At 32.8% G+C, this 22,066-nt stretch overlaps 1 protein-coding gene and 1 non-coding gene across 2 annotated transcripts; both read left to right on the forward strand.

Annotated features, from left to right (window-relative positions):
• The first annotated feature begins 322 nt into the window (after positions 1-322).
• Positions 323-428, forward strand: LOC145603213 (small nucleolar RNA R71). The gene has a single exon (XR_014104744.1). It is a non-coding gene; the product is annotated as a small nucleolar RNA R71 (small nucleolar RNA).
• Positions 429-11,680: 11,252 nt separating this feature from the next.
• On the forward strand, positions 11,681-14,831 carry LOC145600521 (uncharacterized). Its single transcript, XM_081656405.1, has 4 exons — positions 11,681-13,602; positions 13,688-13,999; positions 14,084-14,183; positions 14,262-14,831. Exons 1-4 carry the CDS (start codon positions 11,681-11,683, stop codon positions 14,829-14,831), a joined length of 2,904 nt encoding a protein of 967 aa, XP_081512531.1.
• Positions 14,832-22,066: the final 7,235 nt, after the last annotated feature.

Below are 22,066 nucleotides of genomic sequence, written 5' to 3' on the forward strand. Positions count from 1 at the left end.
AAGATTTGAAGCTTGAGAAGAGGAAGAAACACTCTCCAACTTGGCTTTGATTGCGGTCACCTCCTTTCCCAAGTTTGTCATTTGAGAGGAAAGATTGTTGATGGCATTGAGATGGTCCACCGAATACAACGAAGATTGCTTGCTTGAAGAATCTCTTTCCCCATCTTGCCAATCTCTATAGTAAGTCACCACATCCTCTATTATGTCCACAACTTCTTCTTCGGTCTTGTTCATGATAGGACCACCGGCCCCTCCATCAAGACATGATTTGCCTTGAGGACTCAAACCACCATAGAAGATTTGGATCACTTGGTATGTTGGAATTCCGTGGTGAGGACATTCTCTTTGATACTCCTTGAATCTTTCCCATGCTTCATAAAGACTCTCATTTGGCTTTTGCTTGAACCCTTTAATTAAAGCCCTTGCCTCCGCCGTTTTCTTTTGAGGATAGAAACGGGACAAGAAAGCTTTAGTGACATCATCCCACGTTCTCAATGAATTGGGCTTCACCTCTTTGTCTAGCCATTCCAAAGATCTTCCTATGAGAGAGAAAGGGAACAACTTAAGGCGGATAAACTCTTGAGACACTCCATTAACCTTGATTGTGTTGCAATATTTTTCAAACTCCTTAAGATGGTTCAATGGGCTCTCATTCTTAGCCCCACTATATTGTCTCCTCTCAATTAGGGTGATCATTGCCGGCCAAATTTCAAAATCGTTTGCCGGTGTTGTAGGTGGAGCTATGCCGCTCTCGAACCTATATGCACCGGGCACTCCCAATTCTTTCAAGGCAACTCTTGGATGTTCTCCCATGACTTGCTCTTGTTCAATCTCTTCTTCGCTTGAAGAACTATAATCCAGTGTCTTGTTTGCTACTCTCCTCCTTGAGAGAGTTCTTTCAATCTCCGGATCAAAGGGAACAATTGAGCGATCTCGGGACCTATGTATACAAAACTCAAAGAAAATATTAGTAGCACAGCTACAAGTGTAGGCTAAAGTGTAAAATCTTTTTGTATTTTGCAAATAAAGTGGAATAGACTCAACAACAACATGCACTCAAAGCACCATTCCCCGGCAACGGCGCCATTTTGATGGGATGAAGAACGGTAGGTCGTTGGGCTACCACCCCACCCAATCAAACAAAATTTATAACTCAACTAACCCCTATGAAGTGTAGTGGTAAGTCAAGGTCGAACCCAAAGGAATGGAGGTTGAATGTATATTACCTAAGTCAAGCTACTCCGAAGTCAAATATGGGGTTTATAGTAGAAACTAGAGCTAGAGCTAAATGATGCAAAGAACTTGTATAAAATCAATATAAAAGACACTAGGGTAATGGATCCACATGTAATTGTAATGGAGAATGGTAATTTGGGAGGTCAAACTAACTAAGTCAAGTGATATGAAGGAAGATCAATCATGTATCCAAAAGAGCATACCAAGATATTTCTCCTAGAGGTCTAACTAGCGTCAACTACACTAAACACTACCTAGGAAACGTCACAAGGCACCTCAATCGAGAAATTGCAAGTCACTAATCAATGGTCCGTATCATAGCAAGCTTACAATGCAATCTAGTGCAACAATTAAAGATGGCCAAGCTTCAATCAATCACACACATGCACATGAATTATCAACCAAATTTAATCATATCATCAACTCCATCAATTATCCCCAAATTACTCTAATCCATCACTCAAACATGCTTCACCATTTCCCTAGCTAGAAAACTACTCACTAGCCATGGAAATTAAGATCAAAACTACACTAATCATCAATTTCATCATCAACATACTTGAAATCAAAGATCAAATAAACAATCAATCAAAAATCAACATCTAACAAACTTCAATCAATCAACAATAATATGGAAAACAAATGAAATCAACTAAAATCAAACTTGCATTGTATTGAAATCAAGAAGAAGATCCTTACAAACTTTGATCTAAAGATCAATTACAATGAAGAATTCTTGAACAATCAACCAAAAACCATGAGTTTCTCTCTCTTCAATCCTTGAGTTTCCCTCTCTAAAATTCTAATAAAAAACAAACAATATGAATTCTAATGTCAAGCTTATCCAAAAATAGAAGGAAATAACTATATATACAAAGAGGAGGTCGGTATTGACACCCAAAAATAGACCCACGCCGGTGCGGTCGTACATAGGAGAGAGAGTGGCGCGCACGGGAAACACACCCAGAAAGGTGCGCCCGCATGCACCAGGTGTGCGGCCGCACTCGACTAATGTGCGGCCGCACACTCCCCGAGTGCGCCCGCACCAAACTGGGTAGCCCCTCTTCTTCTCTTCGTCCTAGCTCAAGTGGTGCACACATCCTAGATGATGATGATGGAGGACAAGGTAGGCAGCAACTTCCTTGGAATTCTTGAAGAATATAAGCCATGAGAAGAGCATATACAAGGCCTTGAAGCATGCTCCTTGGATCCCCCTTTGACTTGAAACTATTTGCATAAGCATTAGGCATGAAAAACAATGAAAGACCATGGAGAGGAAGCTCGGGAATTCTTGGACAATCAATCACAACCTACAAACAAAGGATAAAAAGCAAGTAAAAGGGAAAAATAACAAGTAAACTAGAAAATGCATAAAATAGAGAAACTAACTACAAAAAGCATCAAATGAGTGCCATAAATGTCACTCATCAATATCAATTCAATGCAATTAGAGGCTTCAAAATAAAAGGTATGAAATCTGAAAATTATTTTTAAAGTTAGAATATAAAGTTCAAAGCTTTTTCAATCACAAAATACCCACAATAATTATTTTATAGGTTTAGAAGCATAAAACATGAAATTAACACTACTTGTCCATAAAAATTGAAACTTTAATAAATCTGAAAATTAATATACAACCAAAATAATCATACTTTGACATACTTTGAACATAGAATAATTAAGTAACGTGTTTAGTACGTTATTAAGCCTTAAAACATGAAAAATCAACACTTTAAACCCTAAATTCATACATACCCAAATCTGAAAATTAATATAATAATTTAAACATACAAAACGTATAAATTTATAATCTTTTGTAAATTATACATACTATCAAAGCCTAATAACAATAATTTTATAATTGAAAACAAATAAAAATTGAAGCTTTAATCAAAATAACAAGAAATAAGAGGAAGAGAAATAAGGGGGGGGGGGGAGAAGGAGGCCAACGGCTGCAAAGGAGGTGGTGCCGGTGGTGGCAGCAGGGCTTCGAAGGATTTTTTTTCTCTTTGTGTGTTCGTGAAATCAGAAGGAAGGAGGAGAAAAATGAAAGCTTTCTCTCTTTTTTTTTTAACGTGAGAAGGAGGAGAAAAGTAAGGGAATTAAGGTGGGTTTTTTTTTTTTATAAAAGTTGGGCCTAAATTCTTAACCCAAGTAGAATTAGGAGTAGGAACTTGCAATTTGGGCTTGAATAAGAGGAACTAAGTGTTTGAGCTAGTGAGTTAAGAAGGCTTAGAATTTAAATCACAACTTAGTAGTTCTAGTTTGAAAATAATTAAAATCTTAATACTTTACCTCAAATAAAATTCATACTTATAAAATAAAAAAATAGAAAAGTATAGAAATATTTGTAAAATAAATACTAAATAAATACATTATTACTAAATTGAAAATGTGGGGGATTACATAATGTTTCTCTACTCCATGGGAAGCTTTTGTGGTGACCTCAAATCTAATATATATATATATTATATATATATATATGTGTGTGTGTGTGTGTGTGTGTGTGTGTCACCAAAGATATACGAGGAAAGATATACCATCTTTGGACGTCTCAAGAAAAACCATGAGAAAAAAATGATATAAGATTATGATTAATCTATCAATATTAATAATTATATGTGTAAATAATGTATTATATAATATATGCGTAGTTCATATAATTTGTTAATTTATAAATAATTATAATATAATTTATTAAATTTTGATTTAATTTGAACACATTTATATAAAATGTTAGATTCACCACTGTATATACTCAAAATTTCTATTGAATTTTCTATAAGGCAACTATGTTCTATATTCATATACGCTTCCCATAAAGATGAAATAAGAGGTTGTTATTATTATTATTATTATTATTATTATTATTATTATTATTATTATTATTATTATTATTATTATTATTATTATTATTGTAAGTACTATTATTATTATTATTACTATTATTATTATCATTATTATTATTGTTGCATTGTTATTGTAATCATTACATATTATTATTAAATATTAATTTTTATTATTATAATTATTTTTATTAAATATTAATTATTTATTATTATTATTATTATTATTATTATTATTATTATTATTATTATTATTATTACTACTACTATTTAATATTAGTTACTTATTATGATTATTATTATTAATTATTATTATCTTTCAATATTAGTTATTATCTTTAAATATTAATTTTTATTATAAAAAATACTTAATAATATTATTTTCATTAATAATAAAAATTATTAAAATTATTATCATTATTATTGTAACTATTATTATTATTAAATATTACTTATTATAATTATAATTATTAATATTAATTATTTACTATTATTATTATTATTATTAAATAATAATAATTATTATAATAATTCAATATTAATTATTATTTTTAAGTAGAGTAGAGCATATTAGCTCTAAAGAACGGGGCCTAATTTATTTACAAGTTTTATTTTGATTTATTTGCTTTGTTAATTAGTTGATTATGAATTTTATGTTTTCTATTATGATAACCTCAACTGCTGGTATGTCAGGATAAACTTCTTAAGGGTAGGTAGATATATTAAGTAATGAATTATCACAAACTATATTGTTTGTACGGCTAGGAGAAGACCAACACTCTCACTCATCACTTTTACTACACTTTCTCTCTCCTCCCTCACCTTTTAAACACCTCCCATTTTTTATCTCCTCAAATTTCTCTAAATTTCTCCATTTTCTCTCTCTTCTAATCTTCTCCAATCCATAACAATGGAGGATACTCATGAATTAGTTCGAACTCAATTTGATGCATCAATGGAGATTGCAACGACAATCTCCAATCCTCTACTCCGTCGCAACAACACCTGTCCTCCTAGAGCTTCTTACGGGCTAATATTCAAACTAGGCTGTCGGCGGTGGTTCGGTGGCCGGTCTGCTAATTGTGGCTGCTGCTTGGTGTTGGAGGTTCGGCGATTGTTGTTGGCGTTGTTGGTGGTGGTTCGGGTGGATAGTGAGGTAGTGTGAGAAGCAGGGGATATGTTCATTGATTAATGTGTAATTGAATTAAATGATCAATTAGATTTATTATTCTTCATTTTTTGAATTATTAATCATCAATTTGTGAGGTTGTTATATCATTTAAATTTTTAAGTTAGATGATTGGCTATATGATATCATGGTTGGATGATATCCTCTATTGGTTATATGATATCATCCAGCTAATAGAAGATACCATCCAGCAAATAGATATTATCAACCAGGTAGTAGAAATATCATCCAGTCAATAAAGGATATCATCCAGCCAATAAAGGATATCATATAGCTAATAAAGGATATCATCCAGCCAATAGAGAATATCATTCTGCCAATTGAGAACATCAAAAATCCATATTTCGTCCGTTCGAACTGACGAAACATTTCGTCAGTCTGGACTGACACAATAGCTTCTCTTGGATTATATGGTTGTGAGTATAGATTGTTATATTTCTTGAGCATTATGTTTTATTTATTAATTGGGTTGATTCTCCGTTTGATTATTATGAACTAGTGAGATTTTATTTTAGACCGACCATTTTTAGTGTAATTTGCTAGTTTAATTGCTAAAGTATTAACTTGTGATCCGTAATGTACTAGTTGATACCCTTAGTAGTGATTAAGAGTATGATTGGTGACTAAAACTTTTCGTAATACCTAAGATTGACAACCCTTTGAGTTGCACAATTATGAGCTTATGAGATTTGTGGCTTAAGTTAACTACTTCCTTATTATTAATGCTGCTAATTAATCAAGTCTAGAGAGCTTGTTCTAGATTATTAGTTAGTTAGACAATACTCCGAGAGAGCTTGTTTGGTTTATCTATATCTATACTATATATTAAAAGGCGTTCCTTTCAAAAGAACAGTGCCACGTGGCACTCTTCAACGTATATGAAAACATGTCACAATGTCACGTCAACGACACGTAAGCTTACGACTTCATTTAACAAAATTAATAAAATATGGTTATATCTAGATTCGAACCCTCAATCTCAAACAAATAAATGCTACACACTTACCATCTCAACCAACTTCTATTAGTGTTATAAATTTCACATATTTAACATTATATATTCTTTTTATATTAGAGGTTATTTAATTTATTTATTTTTCACAAAATTAGAAAATAAATACATATGAAGAAAAAAAAAACCGAGACAACACCCAAATCACACACTAGCTATGCAACAGTTAAACATAATTATCAAATTAAAGAAGTACAAACTAGCAATCCGGGGCATCGCCCGGGACACACACTAGTTAATCTATTAAAAGGCGTTACTAAATTTGTATATACGCCACGTAGGCCCCTTCATTTTGCCACGTCACTTAATCAACTTCTTATTATGCCACGTCAGCCACTCAACACCTCAATATGCCACATCATCCACATAACCAACAATACTCCATGTTGTCTCAACTATATTGGAAAAATATATATGGATGATGAGAAGGTTCGAACACTTGACTTCTTAGAAGAAAGGTTATTGTTTAACCATCTTGGCTAATTGTCAATTATTATTTCACCTTGCACAATAAATAATATTATACTCACTACAAAGTATTGAAGACACATACTACATTCAAAATATTAGATGTTTTTAAAGATTAGCAGTTGCACAACTATAGAAGTAGTAACTCCGAGCAACGCCCAAGATACTCACTAGTTTGTAATTAAGGGAAGTTTTGAATGCCTGTTTTTGTTTATTGGTTAACATTAAGATATAAACGTAATACGTATAATTCGATGATCAATAATTTATACTCCAATGCAATATATCTTTTATTCGATCCCTATTTCATTATACTTGATTTTGTTAAACTCTTAGTTTTATTATTTATTATTTTGTTTAGTATGTGTATATTTCTCTTTAATTTATCATCAAAACAGGGGTTTCTAGCTTACATAAGTAATTATTTTATAATCCAGTTCTTTGTGGGATCGACCCTAGCTTACCCTACTACATTTTAAGAGGTTTTAGGTTTATTTTTGGTATATATATATATATATATATTTATTATTCTATACTAATGAACATCTTTTAATGGTAAGCAGTGTTGACTATTCTACACTACAAGAAAATCTTTATTTAGCGACTGATTTTTGCGACCGTCATAATATTAGTCGCCAAAATATAATATTGCGACCAACAGAGACTTGTAGTCGCAATGTTTGCGACTATTTTAGGGTTGGTCGCTACGTGGTCGCAAATTCAGCGACTGAATGTAGCAACTACGGCATTGTTAGTCGCTAAAGTGTTATATTGCGACCAATAAAGACTAGTAGTCGAAAATTTTGCGACTAGTTTATGGTTGGTCGCTGCATTGTCGCAGAATTAGCGACCAAAGTTTGCAACTACATCTTTATTAGTCGCTAAAATGTAATCTTGCGACTAAGGGAGACTAATAGTCGCAAGTTTTGCGACTGATGTTTGCGACCCTCTTATTAACAGTAGCTAAAAGGTGATCTTGTTGTGATGACTGATGAGAAATTTTGCATTTGTTGTTGAGTCGGTTGCTACATAGTCGCAAATTTTGCGATTATCTCTGATCATTATTACTTTCTAAAGTGGACTCTTGTCAATTGTGGGAGACTAATGGTCGCAACATGTGCAATTATTGGTATAATTTTTTTGTGCATTGTTAGTAACTACTTTTATGATTGACCTTTATAAATATTTTTTTTTGTGCAATGTTAGTAACTACTTTTATGATTGACCTGTATAAATAGATTTAAGGCCTGTTCATTTCAGCTTAATTATTTCAGTTCAGTTTATTTTAGTTCAGTTCAGTTCAGTTTAGATCAGTTCAACTTTAATCACTTCAGTTTAGCTCCTAATTTTTTCTATCACATAAAATATTCAGTTAAGTCCAATTCAGTTCAACTACAATCAATTCATTTCAACTTAGTTTAGTAAATGTGAACAGACCTAGGGCATGTTCTCATTTACTAAATTGAGCTGAACTGAACTGATTGGAGCTGAATAGAACTTAACTGAACTGATTGGAGCTGAACTGAACTAAATTGAGCTGAAATGAATATTTTATGAGAGATAAAAATTAAGAATTGAACTAAACTGAACTGATCGAAGCTGAACTGAACTGAATTGAATTGAACTGAACTGATTAGCTTAGAGCTGAACTGAACTGAACCAAACTTATATTAAGTAAATGTGAACAAGCCCTAACTTGTTGTACATACTACGTACCATCTTTTATATCAATAGATATGTGATTATATTATACAAAAATTGATTATAACATTATTATGAAGGTGTACATTTATCACCCAAAAGTGATTATATCATTCAGAAACTGACTATATTATTCTCAATGTAAATGTATTGTTCAAAAAGTAAATGTATTTATAAAAAAACTATAAAATAAAAATTATATCATTTTAAAGATAATTATATCATCCAAAAGATAATTATATCAACCGACTAAATTATTCAAAATGCAACTATATCATTCAAAATATGGCTCTCAACAAGATTATTAAATCATCTAAATTATGTCATCTCGAATGTCATTAAATTGTTTGGGAGTGTTAAATAATACTGGGTCAACAAAAATTTTAGTGTAGACAAGGTCCATACAAGACATTCTACATACTTATTGTTGTGATTTATTAGGAATAGATTATATACTTGCTGAAAGATACGAAGTATATGGAGTGTCCAAAAGCTATTGATTGCATGGAGACATTAACATATGTTGAAACCAATATAATTAGGCTAGCTTTAACTATTTCCCCACCCTACTCTTGCCAGACCTATATGTACAAGATTAGGGATGACAATTGGTCGGGCCTGGGTCGGGTCTAACTATGATTTTTATTAATTTTTTATAATTTTGTATATATACTATAACTTTATAACTAACTACTACTTCAAAATAATAAAAGACGCATTGCCATCCCTATACAAGATGGTAAGTTTAAAAAATAGTTAAGATACAATTTCATTACAACACAATGACCGAACCCCTCAAGCAACCTCTAACCGAGTAACTTGAGTAACTCCTGACCGAACCCCTAAAGTAACCCATAACCGAGTAACTCGAGTAACTCTTAACCAAGAAACTCGATCGAGTAAAACTAGCCACACGGTGTGGACAACGTAACCACATATAAAAATTTACCTATATTTAATGTTTTGTATCTCTAAAAAATGTAAGAACTAGACATTTTGAAAAATATAGATTGGTATACATATAATAAGTAGATCTCACATAATTATATTTTACTTATATTCTATATTTGTAGAATGATGGATATTTATGGACCAGAATAGATATATCTAGACTAAAGTTCTAAAAGTTAATACAAGATCACCTTATATAATCAAAGAAAAAAAAGTCTTATACTCCGTATTATTTTATATGAAGAGATATACTTTGAATGCCAAATTAATAGCATTAAATACGAATCCAATACAAATATCTTTTTACTTTTTTTTATTAAGCTAGTATTATTATAGAATTGTAATCAGATAATTTTTTTTTATATTGAATTTTTTTTATAGAAATTCTTCTCATATTAAGTAAAATATTTTAAGGTTTCTTTACATTAAAATAAATTAATGAATGACAATTTAATGTATTGACCAATCATTATTTTTTTAATAAAAAAAAAAGCTGGTTTAAGCCCTTTTTTTTCACAATTTATTTCTTTTCTTTTCTTCCACGTTTTATTCCTCAGTCGTTGTTTTCAAATTCTTCTATCTAGTGGAGTCGTGGTTGCGTGCTTGCAGTTTCACTCCCGTGTTTCGTGCATTGTACTGTGCCTAGAGCTTTTTTTCACCATCGTTGAGCATCATCATCCTCTCGCTTCTCAATCCCTATGCAATCTCTCTTATTTTTTCTTCTCAACTTAATAAGAGAACATACAATAGTTACAATTCAATAACTACAAGAAGTAAGTGCCCAGTGCCCAGTGCCCTAAGTATTTTTAATTTTTTTGTTTTTTTATGTTATTTATTGCTCCTTGTGTTGTTTGATTAGAGTTCAATCTACAATCTTTGATTGTTGTGGTTTTATTAATTTTGTTAAGAAAAAAACAATATAAAAAAACCAAATTTAAACCCTAGTTATTTAGATTGTGATTGTTTGTAGTTTACATATTATAATTTTAGTTATAAAATTTATATATGCAAGTATTGAAATTGACTCTTGTTCTTGTAATTGTGAATATTGTGATCATCTCTGTTTGCATTGTACACGAGTACGCTACTGCTGATATAGTGATATAATGATGTTTAATTTCTTGCGTTTTCTTTTTGGTGGGATATAATTAAGGCTTTATGTTAAATGTCTTTTTCTAGACTTTTAGAATTTTTTATATCTATATATTATATATGATCGATTTATTGATCAAGATTAATCTTACTCTATCTGTGACACATAATGATCTTTTGACTTTTTTTATAACCCCATCTCAATCTTGGTTCAACCTCTTAATTACATAAATTATTGCACACTTATTCTATAATTCTAAATGGATTGTTATACTCTATACCATTTTCTCATTTATGTTTATACGTAGGTCGTATTGTACGGGGTGATAATCGAAGGAGGTCAAGAATAAGATAACCTGGTGGATCGTGGAGCTTAATTCACATATTCTGCACTTCTGTGTTTTTTATTCGCCTCTAGACGATTAAGGTAATACCCTCGTGCTTTGGCTTATGATTGAAGTTTACATGGTCTCCAATATTACATAAGAAACCTACTTTTAAATTTTGTGCAGGAAATAAATCCATTGTCTTTGTTTTTATTTATAGTATATATATTGAAAGTTTGAAACTCTAATTTAGTATTGAAACTCTAGTAGTTTTATTGTACTTGTGATCAACTACTGAATTATAGCATACTATACATTATTCTAGATTTAAGAATTTTATTCAACTATTATACTTTGTGAATTATATTGACGGCAAAAGTTATTACTTATCATTAGAGTGACAATCTCATACAATTTGTTTTCTTGCAACAAATCATTGCTTGGACTTAGGAAATTAACAAATATATACACTAAATGTAGTAATATTTAATATAATGAATTTATTACTTGAATAACATTTTGTGATTTATTCTCATAATATTTTAATGTTAGGGTCATGGATAGGTCGAATCGAAAATGGATGTATGAGAGATGTGAAGCTAGATTACTAAAGAAAGAATTTATAAATGGCGTGCGGGGGTTTATTGATTTTGCTAAGAACCACCAAGATTATCAAGGTTCTACAAAGATTAGATGTCCATGCGTTAAGTGCAAAAATATGACATATTTAGATGTTGATAGTGTTAGAGAGCATTTGTACAAAAAAGGATTCATGGATGATTAATTTGAATGGGTTTGCCATGGGGAAGATTTTGCTTGTTTAGAACAAACAAATGATGCAACAGATCCTTATGTTGATATGGTGATGGATGCTTTTGGGCCAATTGATTGTGATGAAATTCCTGATGAGCTTGAGCATATTGAAGAAGAACCCAATCCACAAGCTAGCAAGTTTTTTGAGATGTTAAGGGTAGCACAAGAACCTTTGTATGAAGGAAGTAGGTTATCTGTTTTAGAGATGGCTTCAAGGATAACCAACTTGAAGTGTGAGTATAACTTTCCCCATAGATGTGTTGATGAGTTTGCATCTCTCATTAGTGAAGTAATTCCTAATAAAAATTCCATGACGAAGACATATTATGAAACCAAAAAGGTTGTTAAGGGCCTTGAACTTCCTCATGAGAAGATACATGCATGCCCTAAGGGCTGGATGTTATTTTGGAGGGATAAGGCGCACCTTGAAAAGTGTTTGAAATGCGGGGGGCAACGCTACAAGTTGACTTCTCAAGGAAAACGTGTGCCAGCTAAAGTGTTGACCTATTTTCCGATCACACCAAGGTTACAAAGACTCTATGCTACGACAAATCTTGCACAAGATATGCAATGGCATTCAAAAAACCCTAAAGTTCCTGGAACATTAGCTCATCCAAGTGACGGTGAAGCTTGGAAACATTTTGATGAAACATACAAGGACTTTGCAACCGAGCCTCGTAACGTTCGATTGGGTTTATGCACAGATGGCTTCGCAGCACATGGTAAATTCGGGGGTCAGTACTCTTGTTGGCCAGTTATCATTACTCCATACAACTTGCCACCGTGGTTGTGTATGAAAAAACCATTTATGTTCTTAGCATTGCTCATTCCTAGTCCTAAAAATCCAAAAGGGAACTTGGATGTGTACATGCAACCCTTGATCGAGGAATTGAAATCTTTATGGGCAGTGGGTGCAATGACATATGATGTGTCTAAGAAGCAGAATTTTAAGCTACGAGCTGCTCTTTTGTGGACCATTAGTGATTTTCCTGCATATGGGATGTTATCTGGTTGGTGTACTTCAGGAAAGTTGGCTTGTCCGTATTGCATGGACAAAAATAAATCCTTTTGGCTCAAGAATGGCTCCAAAGTATCATGGTTTGATAGTCATCGTCAATTTCTTCCCCATAATCATCCTTTTCGAAAAAATCGCACAGCATTTTTCAAGAATAGGATAGAAAGCGGACTTCCTCCCCCTATATTGACGGGCCATCAACTATTGAATCAAGTGAGAAATATTCCGAAAACCTTTGAGCCAAACGTCCCTTCAATGGGTTCAAAAAAGGGTAAGAAAGGCTGGTATAAGCAAAGTATCTTTTGGGAGCTTCCATATTGGAAGGATTTGTTGATTCGGCATAATTTAGATGTCATGCACATTGAGAAGAACTTTTTTGATCAACTCATCAATACCATAATGAATGAGAAGGGAAAAGTTGATACAGAAGCTTCTCGTAAAGACATAAAGTTGTATTGTAAAAGGAGAAATTTGGAGCTCATTAAATGTGGAGATGAGAAATGGACCATTCCCAAAGCACCATACACACTAGATAAAGAACAACGCAAAGTGATATGTGAATGGATAAAAGGTCTTAAGTTCCCTGATGGATATGCTTCTGATTTGGGTAGATGTGTTGATATGCAAGCTTATAAGTTGTATGGGATAAAAAGTCATGATTGTCATGTGTTCATGGAGAGATTGTTTCCTGTTGCAATGAAAGAGCTACTTCCAAACAATGTTTGGAAAGCGATCACTGAAATTAGCCAGTTTTTTCGAGATTTATGCTCTTACACCATGAAAACTGATGATGTGACCCGCCTTGAAAAGAACATCCCCGAAATTTTATGCAAATTAGAGAAGATATTTCCTCCAGCCTTCTTTAATTCAATGGAACATCTACCGGTACATTTGCCATATGAGGTAAAGGTTGGTGGTCCGGTTCAATATAGATGGATGTATCCATTCAAGAGGTAATAATTTTTTTTGTTATAAGTTTCTCTATATGAAAATAAATTATAAAATAATAATTTGTCACATTGACATTTTCTTTTGTAGATTTCTTAATCACTTGAAACAAAAAATTGGTAATAAGGCACGGGTTGAAGGTTCAATATGTAAGGCTTATTTGACTGAAGAGATTTCTAACTTTTGTACTCTGTATTTTCAACCCCACGTTGATAGAAAAGCTAGAGATCTTGGACGCAATATGGTTATTGATGTTGAAATAGATCCAACTCTACCCGAATTATTCAAATTTAATGAAGGTCGTGGCATAGGTAGTCATACGAGGTATCTAGATGACAAAGAAATTAAGCATGCCCACTATTATGTACTTTCGAATTCTGGGGTGCTAGGAGAGTATGAAAGGTAAAAATTTATACAATTAGTATTAACCAGTGATATTATTTTAAATTTAATAAAATGATGTAATTAATATTAGGAGGTTTGTAGGAAGTTTGAGGAGGTGATGATGCAAACCTATCCTGGTATCGACCTACATGATATATGGAGCAAGCATGCACTTCAGTTTTCCAAGTGGTTACAGGATAATGTAACATTTTGATACTTATTCTTTTATAAATATACAATTGTATAAAATATTTTACTAAAACTCCAATTTTCAAATTAGGTTATTGATTCTAATGAAACTGATGAAGTAGTTCGTGCACTTGCCATGGGTCCGTCGAGGCAAGTTAAAACATGGAGACAATTTCACATCAACGGCTTCAGGTTTCACACCTTTGAGTATGGAAAGCACAAGGCTACTATGAATTATGGGGTGAGTGTTCAAAGTGAGGAGGAGATTGACTATTTTGGCATCCTAGAGGAAGTTATTGAATTAGTATACTTAGGCACCCAAAATGTCTATAAAACAATATTGTTTAAATGTAAATGGATGGATTCATGGAATGGTATGAACATCCATGAACAATATAGGCTGATTGAAGTTAACCATACAAAGAAATACCCCATTTATGATCCTTTTGTGCTAGCACACCAAGTTTATCAAGTGTATTTTACCTCATATCCAAGCTTAAAAAATGATAAAAGTCAGTGGTGGGCTGTTTTTAAGACTAAAGCTCGATCAAGTGTGGATGCTCCAATTGACGAGTCATTTTATCAGGTTGAAGATGTTGAGACCCCCACACTTTGTGATCCAGATGACGATGAGGACAAAGATGAGAATGACATGGAGTAGGACAATTTAGGAGAGGAGGAGGAGGAGGATAATTTAGGAGAGGAGGAGGAGGAGGATGAGGAGGAGGAAGAAGAGGAGGAAGAAGTAGAAGAAGAGTGGGAAGAGAGTGAATCATCAGAAGAAGAAAATGAAGAGTTAAGAGATGATGATGATGATGATGATGATAATTATCATAAAGAAATACAGAGATGATAATGATGATGATGATGGTTATGATGAAGAAACACAGAGATGATGAAAAAGCCAATTTACCTTTTTTAATTTTAATTTGTCGAAGGATTTACCATGTTTTTATTGTAGTTTATAATGTGTGCTTCATATGAGTTTTTTTTATTATTATGGATTGATTTTCTTTTTCTACTGGTTTAACTTTGTTGTTAATAAATTAAAACTTTATTTTCTTACTTTAATATTATTATCCTCATTTGGCATTAAGAAATTGAATTGTGAGCTCTAACATGACTGTGTAGCAAATACATGTTTAGTTCTTTTTAAAATGAAAGGGTTCATGAGAAATGCAAAAGGCAATGGTCGCGGTGTTGGTCGTGGTGCTACACAGCCCACATCTAGTGTCCCACGTGTAGATGAAAATCACGTAGAAGTTGATCAAGACATGACCCAAGATCAACCTATTCAAGATGAACAAGAGCAAGCGCAACCGCATCAGGATGGTAATGCTTCCTCAAGCTCAGGAAAGATCGAGCTTAAACCTGGTGTATTATGGTGAGTCATAATTTGTTCTATGTGATTATGATTTTTATTGGTTACCACCTAGAATTTTTAATCTTCTTTACATGCACCAGGTTTAGTAATCATGAGGTGGTTAAATATGTCTCAAAATCTTTTAAGGCTCATTATAACCACCCTCACATGAATTGGTCAGAAGTGCCAATTGCTGTAAGGGATCGTTGGTTCACAGAATTCAAGGTAACTTTTCATTTCTAAATCGCTTTGTTGTTTATTTATGTCATTTACTTTTGACAGTAATTTGTTTATTAATTTTGGTTATAAGTGTAATTAATTTTATGATATTGCTAACTATAATGTCTTTATCTATTAACTTTTGTACAAAAACAAGTTGTAAAGATTTTTATGAAAATTATAGTTGTATGATTATATGCAGCGTACATTTACATGGAAAAAAAGAGTATGATTCTAAGGCAAGGATAGATTATGAAAAGAAAGGTATGTCTCGACTTAAGGACACATTGAACAAGGCTGCCAAGATACCTCCTCATCAGCAAATCAAATGGATGTCTGACACCGTTCGGGCTGATTTTATCAACAAGCGTAAAGACAAGGAGTTTGTGCTTCGATCTGATCAAGCTAGGGCTAATCGTTTATCTGGGCAAACTCTAGAAAAGTTCGACCCTGGCCATCGCCAAGGTAGCATTTCCACAGTTGAGTTTGCCGAACGATTGGTGAGTTTAATATATATTCCCCTTGTCCACTTTGATTTCCTCTTTAACATTAACATTCTTATAATAATTTTGAATTCTTATGATTATATTTAATTGAAGGCAAGTATGAATAATGGAGTTTTACCTACTGCTGTTGATGTCTATGAGAAGACACATTCAGTTGAACTAGCTGATGGAGAGACATTGTTGATAGGTGACAAGCCAAATGACACCTTGGTAAGTGCCTAACAACTATAAGTATAAACATTTTTCCTCTTAGGATATGTTTGTCTAGTGGGTTTATGATTTTGTGTGAAATCCAACGTAAACTTGATATTTTATATGTTTTGCTTCAACTAGTTTTTGGAGGGTAATTTATTATAACTAATTGACATGTTATCTAATTGGCATGTTATCTGATGCTATTGTTACTAGTAGTCAAATAAGTTTATAAGTTTAATTTGGATAGCTTTAGTATTTTATTGACTAATAAGTATATATGCCTATAAATCTCATTAAAGTTGATGATGATATAGGAATGTATAATACTGAACATTGGACGCTCGAGAGATAATCAGTACTTCTATTTCACCTTAATTTACTATAAACATATAGGTTTTCTTGTACACATGTAATATATATATATATATATATATATATATATATATATATATATATATATATATATATATATATATAACTTTTTGAAGAGCAACTCTGGTAACTTTGGTGTAATTGATTATGAGTAGTGCAAAAATTTTTTTAGGCTATCAGAAAGTTTTTTTTTTTTTTTTTTATTAAGGCTTGGGGCGTATATCTATGCCCTCTTAATATATGAACAATTCTATTTTTCTCTTTTACTTTCTTGAATGAGATAGTGCACCTAGTACTATATAACTAGGTAGACATTTAAATGTTATAACTCATGGCTATCTTATCAAGAATAATCAATTTAAGATAGAAAATTATCTAGAATGTGACGAATTTTTCTATGAAAATTAAATAAGTACGAGCGAAAGCAAAGTTATAATTAGAACCTTATTATAATGAGCATTTTGTTGTATTAGTGGTTGATTGAGATTAAATTTATACTAGTAAGTACAACTAATAGGACAAAAGAAGATTGTACTTCGTATTTTATATTGGACAAAAGTGTTAAGTATATGTGACCTGCTAGCAACTTGCCTAAAGAAAGTGCTTAATTTGAGCTTAGTGGAGTGTTATGATATAAAATGAAACTAATTAACTTATGTTCTCTTTTAAAGTCTTTAGCTAATTTGGTTATCAAGATAAAGTTATTATGGTATTGAATGATATACAATTTTAATTTGTGATTTAATGCAGCTTTTGTTTGACGCCACATCCTTCTATTGGAGGTATAGTCCAATATAGAAAGGATACTCTGTCAAAATTTTCACTATAAAATTTTTAAATTTATGTTAAATTATGTGTGGTTTGATTTGAAATAATTTATTTATATATTTTGTATGTTGTGATATTGAGATATTTACTTATTATATAACTATTTATTGCAGACGGAATATAATGAGAAACTTGAGGATTATAAAAAAAAAGGTATCGCAAAAAATCCAGATGAAGTGTACTTGGAGGTTGTTGGTGGGAAAAAGAAAGGTAATGTTTATGGTTTGGGGAGTGCTTCGCAAATGTTCTTCAAGAATAATCTTCTTTCTCCTCCCACTGGATCATCTCCTACTCCTTCCATGTTTACTCAGTTAAGTTCTCAACTTCAAGAATGTAAGAAGACGGTAGAGGAAAGCAATAAAATAGCAACAGAAAGCCTTAAATTAGCTCAAGCAACTGAAGAGAAATTCGAGAGGGAAAAGGAAATGTGGATGAAGGAGAAAGAAGAGTATCAAACTGAAATGCGTATGACTCTTTCTCAGATATCAACATTTGTCAAGAGCTCTTGTAATTCTTCTATCCCTCCGAGTTTTCGTGATCCTCGTGACCCATCAGGAGGAGGTTCTTCATGTGCCACTTAGGGATGCTTTGTCTGATAGAATTTTTCTTTCCTTGCCATGGTAGAAATTTGTTCAGTTCATTCCATGTCTAGATAGATATGGTTTTTGCATATTTAGAATAATGATGTTGATGATTATTTTGAATTTATTGATGATTTGGTTTAGGAATTTTTTACTTGGATTATTAATAGATTTATTTTTATTTAGTTAATGTAAAATTGGTGATTTTTGTTTATGAAGTATTAAATTAATGTAGTGTGTTGTAATCTCATTGCAAGAGCTATATTAATTTAGAATGTTGATGAATAGACTCCTTGAGGTTAGCGACCAGCTTGTAGTCGCTTATTGTTAGTCTCTATAGTCACAACTAGTCGCAAAATAATGTGACTTACATTCAAATTGGTCGTAAAAAGTCATATATATAGTCTCTAAAAATTCGGTATCCATGGTTGCTACTAAGTCGCAACAAATGCGACCGCCTTTAACATTGGTCGCAAATTTAAATTTGTAGTCGCTAAAATAACAGTCTCCATAGTTGCTACTTAGTCGCAAAAGAAAAATCGACCATCATTGACCATGGTCGCAAATTTTAATTGGTAGTCGCTAAAATGTTGGTTGCCATAGTCGCTGTGCAGACGCAAATAAATTGCGACTAACTTACTATTCAGTCGCAATAATTAATACGTAGTCGCTACAACGTTGGTCGCTACATAGTTGCTAAGTAGTCGCTGTTTTAGCGACCAATAAAATAATGGTCGCAGACGTGTATTTGCGACTAAGGTTTTAGCGACTAACACAAAGTCGGTTGCTGATAGTCGCTAAACAATTTTAGCGACTAATATAAGGCATTTTGCGACTATTTAGGTCAGTCGCAATAGTGCATTATTCTTGTAGTGCTAGGTGGAATTATGATTGAGCATATGAGAGTCTTGGGATTCGCTTCACCTAGTTTAGGAATGTTGGTTGTTTTTGTCTTTATTTTAAGTACTCGTAAGAATTACTATTTCTATAAGTATTAATAAAAGAAGAGTTGAGTTGTCCGCTGCAAGTTCGTTATTAAGTTAAGTGTTAAAGTAGCCTTGTGTAATCACGCAGCGGTAATACACCTTAGTCTATCTCTATGGTATAATTATACGTATTATGCTAGTATTTTCGTAGAGGGAGATTTAGAGGTGTTACAACGAGGATGATCATTACTCCACTTTTCCAGCTACGCCCCCCGAGTCATTACCAACCATTTAGCTCTAACCTAATACTTGTATGAACTTCATTCATCTCATTTCAATTATGATTCAATTATTTCGTTTTGAATTCATTGTACATACCACTAAAACTAAAATTTAATGTAGGCCCATGTAGTTGCTATTTTGCACGCAAAGCTATTGGGAGCTACCGAGAGTCTGAGACCATCTTTGATTTGCTACCAGACAAGGCTCTACCTTTTGCCATACAAACGATATAGAGACTTGCATCATTTTGTGATCAGACCTTGTCTAGGGTGGGACATTCGTACCTTATTGTGAAGCCTCAAGTGTCTACTTCACTATCTTTTTCTGCTTTTGTTGTGCACACTCGGTCGATCGATCAAACCATTCGCTCTCCCTTTCATGCTCCCACTCGCTCTCTCTTGCATACTCCTTCCTTTCTCCCTTACATGCTCCTTCTCCTTCTCCCATAGTTCGACATCTAGTTGTTACTTCTGCTTCCCCTTTTCCACCTCCTACACCCCTTCCTCTTCCTCCGCCACAGACTCTAGCTATTACTCATCAACATATTATCGCCACATCTTCTCTACTAGTGCAATGCTAGTATTAAAGAGTTCACGACATGGTGCTAGTGAGTCTTAGCTAGCTTGGAGTTGGAGTTGGCCTACATGACATTCCGGAGGACGGGACTTGTAGACACCCATTTGTGTCTCCCCAAAACCAAACCCAGTGATGAATACCTTTCGCGTCGAACCATAATCGAATGAAGTGTAAGTGTGAAAAGTCAAGTGTTGCGGTTAGTTTTTATTAAAATCCTTCTTTCTGTTTTTGAAAACCTGCTCTATTTTATAAAAACGTCCAATCCAGTTTAGTTTGGTCCATGATAAGGGCCCAATAATAGTGTAGTTGGATAGGGTTTAAAAATAACTTTCCAACGATATATTATACGCCCAATTCCGATGAATGATGAAGAAGTTATGGCCAAAATACTAAACTGGGCCCAAACCGAATTTTACCTACAACTCAATGATCATGAGGAGACTCCAAAGGTTTAATCCTATTCCTAAACTAATTAGGATTGATTAAAATCTTCTATAAGTTTCTAAAATATCTTAATTATCCTTTTTTGAAAAGATAAGATTAAGGAATTTGATTTAAATATAAACTTTCCTTTTTTAAAGTCCTAATTCTATTCGAATTTAAATATGTTCAATGACAGTCAGATTTTATTTTCGTGCCTCATATTTTTTATCCAAATTTTATATGGTTGGATAGATCTTGAAATTATCTTTCCAATGATATATTATAATATTAATTCTGAGCTATAACGAAAAATATATGAAAGAAATACGAAACTCTATCCAAAACTGACACCGTCCTACTATTTCGACTATATCTTTTTATCTACAAAATATTTTAATCTGATTCTAATTGCATTGGAAATTAGACTTTAAGATCTTTCCAACGACATATTATATGACTTATTTGAACTTCTAGATCAAAAGATATGATAAAAACAAAATTCGCAAAAACTGCTGTCTACGAGTTTTATTTCGATTCGAATTTGGATTCTTTTCTTAATTTTTCGACCCCCTTTTTTCCTATAAATAGAGGTCATATATCCCCTTTTTCAAATCAATAATCTACAATCAACAACCATCATAATTCTCTCTATTCTCTCTCTAAGCAATATAGCTTATTCTTTCCCTCTTGTTTTTCTAAACTAGCTTTTACAAACACAATACCGCATTCACAAGATCTTGAAACATCTAGCCAAGTTCGAAGTTGCCTTTGCCCTAGACGTGAAAGGTTTATACTTTTCTGAGGGTTTGGTCCTGTAGGCGTCGCTCGAGGTGCGCCTACGTAAGCATGTAGTGAATATGCTTGGCACTCATAGGAAGTGGGAATTGACATATACGATTAGGGACAAGGAAAGTAAGGAGCCGCCAACAAGTTTTTAAGGAACTTGTAAACTGTTCGATCATAAAAGGCAACCACGAAAAGAGACAACGATAGGCAACAACGATTGACCCGTGAAGGTTACACCCCATTCATAATCCATGAGATTACTAACTCCATATGGTTCGGAACCACGAAAGGAGGATCGGGGATGATGGTACGAAGTGAGTCATGGAGTCACATTCGCCCGTATTAGCCTCTACTCGATTCTTATTGTGAAAGGTATTCCTGGGATCTCAAAGGCATCCAAACGAAGATTCAATTTGCTCCAAACTATTATTATGCTAAATTGGTTGAATATTAATGCAACATATATATAGTTCTAAAATATCGTGATCACTTTGATATAATAACAAGATTAAAAAAGAACCTAAACTGGTCGTCCTAATTATTTTATTAGGCGTGATTTTCAATTACATATTCCCTTTAACATGCAATATGGTGATCAACAAATGAATAGAATAACATCAATATTGGAAGCAATTCAACAATAATAGTGTTAGTCAGAATCAAATAAAAATAATCCTGATCATGATACTAGCAATATAATAAAATAATAAGAGTAATTAAGTGAATTAATTACTTACATTCCGCACGTTCCTTTAAATTGCTACATCATGAATAAATTGTTAGTAACTTCAATAAAAATAAAAATCAAATGGGAACTAAATTAAATAAAAAGTAGAGTT

Source organism: Chenopodium album, chromosome 21 (assembly GCF_948465745.1).
Source record: "Chenopodium album chromosome 21, dcCheAlbu1.1, whole genome shotgun sequence".
Lineage (NCBI taxonomy): Eukaryota > Viridiplantae > Streptophyta > Magnoliopsida > Caryophyllales > Amaranthaceae > Chenopodium > Chenopodium album.

Coding starts and splice junctions, on each gene's coding strand:
- LOC145600521 (XM_081656405.1), top strand. CDS start 11,681: ATGGTGATGGATGCTTTTGGGCCAATTGATTGTGATGAAATTCCTGAT. Junction 13,603..13,687: donor TGGATGTATCCATTCAAGAG/GTAATAATTTTT, acceptor TTTCTTTTGTAG/ATTTCTTAATCACTTGAAAC. Junction 14,000..14,083: donor GTGCTAGGAGAGTATGAAAG/GTAAAAATTTAT, acceptor GGAGGTTTGTAG/GAAGTTTGAGGAGGTGATGA.